We start from the raw sequence: 12,231 nt of genomic DNA, 5'->3' as shown, positions 1-12,231 counted from the left end.
AACATTTTCTTACAGTGTTTAAATATGTATCTTTGGACATGTGGAGATTGTTACTAAACCCCGCTAGTCTGGTGGAAGAAAATTTTCCTTTCCATAGTTTTTCCTTTGTATAAAGGTACATTTCAAATGAATCAGGTTGCCAGCCCACCATTAGATGGCATCGTTCATCTGGTAAATCTATTTTAGTTATAGTAATAGCGTCTTCCAAATCCATTTTTTAAATAGACTTTAATATATTTTGTAGTTTTTGATAAAGCATTGTATTTATTTTATTTTATGGCCATTGTTTCAATTATTGTTACAAAATAATTTGACAAAACCTCAACAGTGTAGCACAGATGAAACAAGACCAAAGACGTATATTACCTATGATATTGCTAGTAATTATTAAGAGTATTTGTACTAAACGAGCTAGTATAGAAGTATGCATATTGCAGTTTGTCTAGTACTTCTTATATCATATAAAACAAATAATTTATAATTCAGTGCCATGAACTCAATCTTCCACTTGTAATAATTGTATCTAATACTGTAATCGTAATATTAACATCCATGATCCATGTCTTTTAACTAATTTTATGACGCATATTGACTAAGAAAAGCTTTGCGCCCGCGTAACTCACTTCGTCAACCCGCACCAATAATGGATTGCGTCCCTACGATATTATGTATTTAAGGGCGGAGCTTTGCGCTGCGACCCGCTACGGATGGTGGACGCAAGCCTTTAAGTTCTTTGTGAATGAGTGAAAGTTAAAATAAGATAAATTCAATAAATTTTTATTGCATCTATATTATGTTTATTTAATTTATATATTTTAGTTTACAATATTATTTTAAATTTCATTACTTTTTTATCAACCAATATAAAAAAAACGGAACGTATTTTCTAACCTACGCAACATAAACACGATTTTGTTATGATATTTTTTTTATGGAAATAGAATATTTTTGTATAAAACCATGAGTGATAGTGAAGACAACAGTTCTGTAGAACAACACAATGATTCCGATGACCGAAATGATGAAGAAAGGGTAAGAAGAAATCTGTAACATGTAACAAATTGTCACTAGAAATAGTTATTAGGCAGTAAGGTTGACGTTACTACTACCCTGGTTCTTTTTCACTTATCTTAGCCGGGGGATATTGTGAATTGTCCATTCCATTAACACTCTTCTTGTTTCTTATTTGTATTCTTCAATAGAAATGAAATTAATGTAGTTTATGGCGATTTTATGCCAGCGATAAGATCAGTACCTACCTATCTCATACATGTCGAGAAATGGTCCAAAAGATAGCCAAGATTGTTAAAAATCATGCTAAAATTAGCAGGGATCAGATACAAACTCTTCTTAACAATTAATTAATTTTACTTGAAGGTAAGTGATCAACCAAGCCACAGAAAACATTTTCTATTCACTAAGCTGTAGGTTCATCAATTAAGTACATATATTATTATAAATCAATGTGAAATAATTAACATAAATTATTTATTTTCTTTATAACATTTCAGATGGCCATTAGATCACAATTATCAACATTGTCATTTGAGGAACTTCAGAAGCTCAAAGAGAAAATTGGAGCTAAAGTTTACAAGGAGGCCTTGTTTGGGAATAAAATGAAAGACAACAAACCTAAGGTGTTCAAGAGAGATAACAAGAATCGGCCAAGAGAAATGAGCTCCAAGAAACCAGTTCCTATGCTGCAAGCCACTAAGGTGAAGAAAAAAGAAATCAGGGATCCAAGGTGTGCTTGATACTAATTTGTTCTTGTAATTACACAAATTCTTATCAATGGTATATTCCAAACCTATGAATAAGGAAGTCAAATCAGATTTAGAGATTATCCATAGTTTATTTTTTAATATTAGTTGTACCTTTTGCGAGCATGGGCAAAATATTTGCCTAAATTCCTAACTTTATTAGTGTTGTCATTTTATACATTTAATACCACAACTGACTGAGAATTGACTGAATATTTTAATATTAGTCTATAGTAATGCTTAGAAAAATAAAAACCTAATTTAGCTCTGTAATTACAGGGGGTAGGTCTTTCACATGTGATGGTTAGCCTGGGTATGTACCACCGCAATTTCTATTTCTGCCACCAAGCAGCAATAAGCCACCTATGTGTTCCGGTTTTAAATGAAACATTTTATGATAACATCTTATTAATAATATAGTCATTAAAAATTTCAGATTTGATCCTCTCTGTGGTGAGTTTGATAAGAAACAGTTCAATGAAAACTATGGTTTTCTATCAAACATACGCATAAATGATATCAAAGCTGTTAAAAAAGCCGCCTGAAGGAAGCCACAGATCCCGAGGAATCATTGAAACTGCGTAGACTCCTACAGCGGCTGAATGATCAACACAAGGAGAGTAGAAAGAGTAGAAAAGAGAAGGAAATGGCAGAAAAGAAGAAGCAAGAAATTGAGCAGCAGTTCAGAGAAGGAAAGCAGCCAGTGTTTAAAAACAAATGTAAGTGATTTATTGGCTTTCCCTTAGAATTCTCATTGGATTCAAAATCTCATAACTTAATAAAATAAACCTTTGTTCCAAGTAAAATTTAGCATTTATTACATCAAAACTATGCTGCAGAAAAGAGATATAATATTTTAAAGTTCAGTTAGCCTTCTTACTACCATACCACGCGTCGTTTCTTGACAATGACGCTGTCATAATTATATTGAGGTTTATAAACCAGGCAATAGACACAATAGACAACAGTGGCGAAAGGTCCATATAACCTGATTCCTGCCGGCTCCACTTTCGCATAATGCATAGTACTATTACCTATAAGCGTGTCCCCTTTCGGAAAAAATCATCCTTCGCCACTGATAGACGTATACATACATGAAGATGTGGCCATAGTTCCTGTATTATACAGGTGTCCCAAAAAATAGTGTCAAGCGGAGGTCCAGCGATAGAGCACCCCTTGGCGTATCCGAATCACTCCCATGTATGTTCCGCGATTTTTCATAGTTTTCGAGTTATGAATACATGTCGATCCGGGACCTCAGATCGGTGTTGTACCACGCACGTAATACAGGCCTAGCAGGCAATTACTTTGGTTCAAACACTTTTCTATGATTTCAGCGGAACAACGGGTCGAAGCCCTGGTGAAGCAGTACGAGGATCTCAAGAAAGAGGGCACGAGTCGCGTGCAGCGGCATCTGATGCGGCGACAGCAGAAGATCAAGAAACGCTCGTTTAAAGCACCTACTGGTGTTTGATAGTAATAAAGATTATAGGATATTTTAATAAGTTTTTTATTTTATACTACGTGTTGTTCACGGCTTTTCCCGCGAGATCATACATATTTTTATTAAAGATATTTTCCCGGTATAGGAAGTGTCAAGGACGTAACTTTCCCAGGATCTAAAACTATTGCAATACCAAATTTAATCGAAAACCTCCAAAGGGTAAATATAATCCTAAACAAAAAAAGATTTGATCCCCTCTTTGGTTAGTTTGATAAGAGACAGTTTATGAGAACTATGGTTTTCTATCAAACATAAATGATATCAAAGCTGATAAGCATCTGAACGAAGCCACAGACCCTGAGGATTCATTAAAAAGCCTCTACTGTTACAAAAATCTTTTAATAACTACAGAGATCCATAGTGCCATCGGTACGAAGCTAGCGTCATTTACCTAAAAAAATCAAATATTTCCCATGCGAGCAAATTATGGGGACAAAAGGTTGCCTAATAAGAAGTAGGATAAGATTGGGTTTGCTTGCGGTTCCGCTAGCGTAGATGGTAGTGCTGGATAATAGATATTTTTTCACTAGTTTTTTCTATTTTACATTTATAAAAATCACTACCTTCGGACACGAAATATTGTTGAATAGTCCAAAAGTGTTTTTCGGCGCCATTCACTGTTGTAGTCCAGCTGGTGTAACCTTGAACATCCATGTCAAAAACTGCGCCAGTAAAGTTTTCATCAGAAACCTGTGGATTAAAAACATTCGTAGTTGGTTTTTATTTTACTGTCTTGCAGAAAAATGTCATTCATAACTAAGTAAGTACCTACTTATCTCTTTCAAGCCTCTGCAAAGGAGGAGGAAAAGATATAGTTTATTGAAATTGTTAGAATAATATATAAAATTATGTTTAAATGTTATTACTTAGTACACGTATCATTTTATTGTAAAGGTAAAAATATTGTAGGATAGAATATTTGTATCCGCCCGGATAGCGACCACCGTACAACCCGCCATAGTAGCCTACGTGTATTGTGTTCCGGGCTGAGTTGTGAGTATATTCAGTTCAAACAGGGATAATTGTGTTGACTGGCGAGAAGTAATCATCTTTTGTCAGTCGCCACTCTGTATGAAACCCCTTCATTATCCACTGATAATGAAGGGGTTTCATTAGACCAGTGAGATCATTTTGCGTTGCCCGTACCTATAATAAACATTTTTTTTTGAAACCTTAACTAGTTTTTAAGGAATTATTAAATTAAATAATTCTTGGTAACAGGTGTTATTTATTATTGAAGTATCGGTTCCGCAACACTTGTTTAATGACAGTATTTCCTTACTCAAAGGCGGCCTTAGGAGGAGGCGAACCGGGCCAACCGCTCGGGGCCTTGCGTGGTGTGTTGTAGGACCTTTTTTGCGATTTTACCCGCCACTCGTCTTATTTCAAATAATGTACGCAGTAAAATTAAAAGTATGTGTTTATTTTATATGGAATTCCTTAGATAATATAACTCAGTGCAAACTGGAAGGTACCTACTAGATTTATTATCTACGTGAATAGGTATCCGAGTAGGTATAAATTACATATCATTTATGACAATATTTACTATCTTAACTAAGAACTTGCCTAGTAATTGCTATAGGAAAAATCGAAACGCAAATTATTTACCTACCTATCTGAGTATCATTTTTCCTTCCTTAAACACAGCAGCGTCGTGAAGTCCATAATGCGCATGCGCACTTACTTAAATCTTGGTCCTTGTCTCCGTTTATACCTATACGCCAACACTTTTATTATGTAAGTACTAATAATCTTAAGGCGCAATACGGTAGGCACCTAAGCTACATACACCAATCTGAAGGCCGGCCGCGTATTTGGTGTCATCGTAGAACGCACACAGCACATGGTCAGAATAGCAGTACAGCACCAGTTGAGGCAAGATCTTCAGTCCTTGAGGCCTATCCACTGCCAGCCATTCTTGAGCCTTCGCCTCGGCAACTGTTTGAGAGATATTAATGAAGAACGTGGTTTCGACAGCCAGTCCAAGGTCAAATCTGACAAATAAAAATGATGCATCATGAAATCGTTGCACGGAAATTGTAAATGAAAATCTTTATTCATCCAGTATGCAAACATAGTTGTTTTAAAGACTAATTACAAGTTAAAAATGTGGAATTGGTGAAAATGTCAATCGGTAAGGTACTAACCTATGGTGAGTATATATATATGTCATGTCGAAGTAGAGTAATATCGCGCGATCTTAACAAACTCTAGCAAAGGACATGGCCAGTTTCTGTAGGGCGCTGTGTTTAGTTCCTCAAACCTCATGTACATTCATGAATTTTGCATTCTTGGAATTTAAGTATATATATGACGCCATTATTGCCGTTCTCTGCTGCTTTTTATGTAATAAGTGGTAGAGTTGGGTAGTAAATGTCTACGAACAGGAAGGGATGGTACTTTCCAAAAATATATTATTCAGTTGCGAAATGCAAGTTTTGTTTATATGTGTAACTAGCTTTTGCTCGTGACACCGTGCGCATGAAATTTTTTCTGAGACAAAATTTTGTCGGATAAATTTCCCGTTATTTATTTTCCCGGGATAGGAAGTAGTCAAGGTCCTTCCCAGGGTCTTAAACTTACGCCATACCAAATTTCATCGAAAACCTCCAAGGGGTATACCTATAGATATAATCATAAAAAAATCAGATTTGAACCTCTCTGTGGTGAGTTTGATAAGAGACAGTTCATGAGAACTAAGGTTTTCTATCAAATATAAATGATATCAAAGTTGTTAAAAAGCATCTGAAGAAAGCCACAGATTCTGAGGATATGAAAAGCCTCTACTGCTTCAAAATCTTTAAATAGCTACAGAGATCCATAGCACCATATGTACCACGCCAGCGTCATTTACTTAAAAAATTAGATAAAACATTCAAATATTTCCCACGCGGACAAATTATCGGGATAAAAGGTTGTCTAATAAGAAGTAAGTGAAAAAAAACAATATTATTTTCTATTATTTTTTAATGGAATAGTTTGTTTCATCCTTTATGATCGTGTTATGTCAACAAGCAGCCAATGAGCCAGGGTTTATCTATATAATAGATGTGCATGGTAACTGCGCCTGTCTTTGTAACCAGGTCATACATACACTGCGGGCCGTGCGGGACGATAAGCTGAGGAAAAATAATATTTTATTTAAACATTATTTTTTAATGTTAAAAAACGAAAATAAAGTCCGGCGGTTCTACGAATCAGATTTAGCCTGTACGTATATCTTAAAATGAGGTGTGAATATAAGTAGGTTGGACATTGATTTGCATTTGTTTGGATGCCTTTATTGCCTCGTGCTGCGTATTAAAAACGATAAAGGCTAGATTAAATAATTGTATCTTTTGTTTGTAAATACCTACTAAGTAATTCCAACTAATTTTGCAGATAGTGTATTTAAACAATTACCTTTACAATAGCAAGGGGAGGATTCTCAAACCAATTCCTTTGTCCTTGTTTGATTGTAATTTTTCCAAAGGTTAAAAAACCAGTGGCTATCAGCTCGCCAGAGTCTACCAACGGGAACCAGGGAAACATTCCGTCCGCAGTACATTCGGTTGACTCCGTCATGTTGTAGTAATAGTGGCGACCTGGGCATAATAATAAAAATGATGAATACTTAGATGTTGTAAGATTTGACACCTAGTAGTTTTATACACGCCCACTACCATACCTATCGAAATCACGTGGTGACCTTCTTTATTGTATTAAGAAAGGCAATGGGTTCTTCAGGAGTCTGGCGGAAGACTAGAACAACTCAATCGTCACTGTGTGGTACTTAGCCATCAGTCTACTATTGTGGGTTCAGAAGACCGAAGTGCGCCCTCGGTGTCGATGGCAGTATAGTATCAGATAAGCAGTACGTACCCATCCAAGGAATACAACTTTGTCTAGTGAAGGGGCTGTTGTCGTTGATTTCCTGAGCGCTCGAAGACACCTTTAACAGTTCGCCGTTAAAGCCAGTGACCCACACTGCATTCTCCTGCAGGGTTTTATCGGTATTACGCGCGGCCAAACGTTCTTCTTTGCTTTTTTGGAATGACTGCGAAAAATAATTTCATAGATACTTTGTATAAACATGGTTATCTATCGGGTAAATATTTTGTTTCCGCCTAAACTTATTATAGTGACTATGTTCACATGAAAAATTAGCCATAGTGGCTCGTTTCGACGAATTGCATTCTGGAGTCAATTGATATAAATGTAGGATTTGTCAGGGATTGGTGCCCCCAGAGTGTTGAAATCAGGCAGGTTTAAAAACTTGGCGTTTTTTTATTTTTATATAAGTAACGAACTGGTTTAGGAGACGCGCATGCTATTCGGACCGTTTTTCACTTCTGCAAGCCGTTAAAGTTCATCTCAAATATTATTTAGATGTGGAGTCCCCTAATAATGATTAGAATGTTCTTTAAATTTTAAGACGACAATGTTTTTACACTGCCGTTTAGCGGTAAAAATAGGTAGCGCAATTTTAGCTCCGACCCTCAAGAGAACTATAATCCAGAACCATTTATATAGCTAGCTTACTTGATACTCTTTTTAACCGATTTAAAAAAGGAGGAGCTTCTCATTTCAAATTGTATTTTTAACGTTTATTACTACGGAAGACCGTTATTTATAAACAATAATCACTACCTTCGGACACGAAATATTGTTGAATAGTCCAGAAGTGTTTTTTAACTCCATTCACTGTTGTAGTCCAGCTGGTGTAACCTTGCACATTCATGTCAAAAACTGCATCAGTAAATTCTTCATCAGAGAGCTGTGGATTAACAATATTCGAAGTTGGTTATTATTTTACTATGTGTTGCAGAACAACGGTGTTATAAACAACTAAACAGGTATCTACTTATATCAAACCTCGGTATAAAAGGAGGACGAAGTTTGAAGTTAAATAGTAGGTAAAATAGAAAAGGATAATACGATATATATTAATAACTTATATTAATATATTATATAAAATTATATGTTTAAATAGTTCTGAGTTTAAATATTATAACTTAAGACAAGTATCATTTGATTGTAGGGGGAGAAAGATTGTAGGATAGGATATTTGTATCCGCCGGGATAGCGAACACCATATAACCCACCATAGTGGCCTACGTGTGTCGTGTTCTGGGCTGAATTGGTGTTCGTGTATCCAGTTCCGAGATAATAGTGTAAATGTTGTCAATCAACGCTCTATATGGACCTCACTCCGCGTACCATCAGTTGCAGTCAGATGGTCTTGTGCACGTATAAAAAACAAGCAATTTTAATCATTTGCTAGTATTTAAGGAATTATAAAATTTACTAATTCTTTGTAACAGGTGTTATTTATTATTGAATTCTCCGTTCACACACTTGTTTAATAACGTTATTGTGTTACTCAGAGGCGGCCTTAGGAGGAGGCGAACCGAGCAACCGCTCGGGGTCTTGCGTGGTGCCTTGTCGGACCCTTTTTATGATCTCACTAACGAAATAGTTAAAACCGGGGATGATTTTTATGCTACACACAGGACCTCGATTGTTTTTATTGCTTTTGCCTGGGGCTTCGCTTCTTTTTTTTGCTGTGCCCGGGGCCTCGCGTCGTTTTTTTTCCTTTCGACCGGGATTTCTAGTCGTAAAGGGCCACCACTGTGACCTTATTTAAGATAATGTACGCATTGAAATTAAAAGTATGTGTCTTATATGGAGTTACTTAGATAATATAACTCAGTGCAAGCTGGAAGGTACCTACTAGATGATCTACGTGAATAGGTATCCGAGGAGGTTTGCCAAGTAATTGCTATAGGAAAAAAATGAAACGTAAATATACTGCAGCGCCGTGAAGTCCATAATGCGCATGCGCACTTACTCATATCCATGAGTCCTTGAACCCTGTTTATAAGCATACGCCAACTCTTTTATCGAGTAAGTACTAACAATCTTAAGGCGCAATACGGTAGGCACGTAAGCTACGTACACCAATCTGAAGGCCGGCCACGTATTCGGTATCATCGTAGAACGCGCACAGCACATGGTCAGAATAGCAGTACAGCACCAGTTGAGGCAAGATCTTCAGTCCTTGAGGCCGATCCACTGCTTGCCAGTTTTGCGCCTTCGCCTCAGTGGCTGTTTGGGGGATGTCGATGAAGAACTTGGTTCCGATAGCCAGTCCAAGGTCAAATCTGACTGAAATAAAAATGATGCAGCATCAAATAACTACACAAAAATTATAAATAAAAATCTTTTTTGTTCCAGTAGGCAGAGTTATTTTAAAGACTGATAGGACAAGTTAAGACTCTATCATGAAAAGAATTTATAATAGTTAAATATAATATTTAAATACTGAACGCATTTCAGAATGAACTACTTCAAATAGTTTGTGATTTAGTTATGCTTACCACGAAGTCCGGGTTTCCGTGAACCTGAAACACGGTAAACAATTTAGCAAGACCATTATAGTCAATGTTATTATTTATTTCTTGTAATATACTATCGATCACGCCGCTGCGCTTGCGCACCTTTCGTGGCTGTCGGCTGTAAGTCACCGGCCACCACGGGCCGTAAGAACGCACGGTGAGCGCGTCACCCGAGTCACACACAACCACGCCCTCCCAACCGACAGCCACAAAACTTAATCAACAATACTTACTCTGTTTGTTATTCCAAGATTTATGACTAAACGGAGTAAAATATAACTTTCATGATTATATTTTTACGTTGTCTTGCATTATTTATTGAATATTGATTGCTGTGAGATATAGAAATGTACATAAATTATCGGTTAACTGATATTTTATCATTTGAATCTGTAAATTTTTAAGTATATGACTCCAAGTACTTATAGGAAATACTGAATAGCAACACAAAAGATACACGCCAGCTAGCATACAATATACATAATACTAGCTACTTACTGAATAAAATAATATAGGTGCCTATATATTGGCAAAATATAAACACCTTGCGAACATGTTGGCAAAATATACTATACTTACTTCATTCAATATAAAATAATGTTTATTGTTGTGTTAAAATGTATAAAAAAATATGCAAAGCCCTCACCGCAAAAACTTTTTCATTCGTAATTCACAAGTAAGATTTTTATAACAAAAATAAAAATAAGATTTACAGATATCCCATAATATAATCCCCATGATATAATATTTTATATTTGTGCCATTGTATGTAAATTGTTGGGGATTAAAAAACAAAAAATTAATTAGCGAATACGTACTAACGTTGATTATATCTTCTGATTGACTATATTTCGGCCGTAGTAAGGTAATGTAACCGCCATGGCAGAGGATACTAACGTAAACAAGTATATATCTTAAGAGTTTCGAAACACGTGAATTTTGCCAATTTATTTACAACCACAAAAGCAGCTGAACAAACAAGAGTTTTAAATCACCTTTACACATTAATTTTAATCAGAATCTGTTATCTCCCCATCCAAAATAAATTAACTCTTTGTAACATATTTCACTACTGAAGAAAAATTGTTCTTGAGGACATAACTATAGAAAATCGGAAATATTAAATTTGGCGGCTAATTTCTCAAAATTCTCTAACAAATTCAGGTATGTACTTAGTGTAGGTGTTAGTCGGTAACTTTACCTACTAACTCTCTGTAGTCGGTCCCTCATGGCTGAGGATCGTGGTCATCATTGGCTGTACCGCATTTAGAACGGATTATTTGTCTCCACCGGTTTCTGTTCATCGTATCTTTAACTAATTTGTGAAACTTGGTGGAAGACGAGTGTATAATCTGGTCTGTCCTTCGTCATCGTTGGTTTGTGCTCGGCCTCGAGAATGTTTGCTTTCGGTATTGCCAACGCTGTCAAGTCTCTCCAGATTTCCGACTAACTACGCTAGGTAATTAACTAATAAACTACTAAGTTTAGGTGTTATGCAATCCTCTGGATAGACTTTAGTTCAGGTGATACGGCCTCATGCTGCCGTTGACGCAGAGGGCGTCATTTCTTGCGCTTTTGGGCCTTCTAGTTTCTACAATTATAGACGGGTTGGCCTAACGTCTATCGTCTTTCCGAACCAAAGACCGGTAAGCCCGATATAGCCGGCCGGTCATTGTTGTAGACCGTTTCTAATTGTCGGAATAGAAAGTGTCAGAAGCCCTCGTTAGTCAAAGACTACGAATAAATTCAACCATAAACAATTAAACAAAAACTAGTGTAAAACTTACCGAGCAATCCATGAGCAGTGGCGACGATTGCCAAAAATATTAGAACCTTCATGGTAACTCGGGTGCTGCCAAACAGCAACACTTACTTTTATATTAGCTATCTTCTTTATATATTGACCATCGTGACGATATAGAGCTGATATCGCGCGAAGATAAATTCTAGCAAATTGATATTTGGCTTATGTTGAGTGGTTATTTCATTGTTTTACTTTCCACATTCTGTCCGTCGGTACAGTTTCTTCTAATGTTAGTTGATTATTATATTGTAATTCAGACTTGAATCTGGCTATGGTTTAACTTTGGCCTTCTATCATATTTTCAGGTGAAAATAATATTACAGAGCTCGGTGAATCATGAGTGAATTGACAGTTGACACTCTAGTCAATTGAAATGTTACATCAACGTCATCAGAATGAGCAATGGACATTGCTTAACATTGAATTTCTTAACATTTTCGCTTATAATTTTTTTATTTATAGTTCTACGACAAAAAGTTATTGGACCAAAGTTGTAGAGAATTTAATTTGCAACAAAATATGTTTATATATTTTTTTTGTCAGATAAATAGTTTAAGAGATACATCGTAAAACCATTTCAACCCCTATTTTCAAGATGGCGGTCGTGGGACAAGGGTGGCGACCCCACAAACTTGGTTTTAGCTTTACACTGACCCCCCTACACTTCAAAAAAATAAAATTGCGTCCTCTAAAAAACGCAACCCCAAATGTAACTTTTCAATGGACTACTCGGTCTATCGCATTGGGGAAAACAACAAACACCAGCTTGTTGCTTATGTAGGT

The 12,231-nt window shown here is 36.2% G+C and overlaps 2 protein-coding genes across 2 annotated transcripts; one reads left to right on the top strand and one right to left on the bottom strand.

Moving 5' to 3' along the window:
• Positions 1–715: 715 nt before the first annotated feature.
• On the top strand, positions 716–3,262 carry LOC115452776 (ribosomal RNA processing protein 36 homolog). Its single transcript, XM_037438274.1, is given in 5 exon segments — positions 716–1,032; positions 1,512–1,744; positions 2,197–2,290; positions 2,293–2,479; positions 3,098–3,262. Coding segments are annotated over 5 exon segments (723 nt in total). The 5' UTR covers positions 716–960; the 3' UTR covers positions 3,235–3,262.
• A 2,954-nt stretch (positions 3,263–6,216) lies between these two features.
• LOC115452772 lies at positions 6,217–11,799 on the bottom strand. Its single transcript, XM_037438273.1, has 7 exons — positions 11,432–11,799; positions 9,627–9,650; positions 9,206–9,414; positions 7,897–8,023; positions 7,129–7,305; positions 6,670–6,851; positions 6,217–6,386 (listed from the first exon to the last, which is right to left on the bottom strand). The coding sequence occupies exons 1-7, from the start codon at positions 11,481–11,483 to the stop codon at positions 6,270–6,272; spliced, it is 888 nt and encodes a 295-aa protein (XP_037294170.1). The 5' UTR covers positions 11,484–11,799; the 3' UTR covers positions 6,217–6,269.
• Positions 11,800–12,231: the final 432 nt, after the last annotated feature.

This window comes from Manduca sexta, chromosome 13 (assembly GCF_014839805.1).
Source record: "Manduca sexta isolate Smith_Timp_Sample1 chromosome 13, JHU_Msex_v1.0, whole genome shotgun sequence".
Lineage (NCBI taxonomy): Eukaryota > Metazoa > Arthropoda > Insecta > Lepidoptera > Sphingidae > Manduca > Manduca sexta.
The sequence above is the reverse complement of the archived record's forward strand: the minus strand, read 5'-3'. Positions and strand labels throughout refer to the sequence as shown.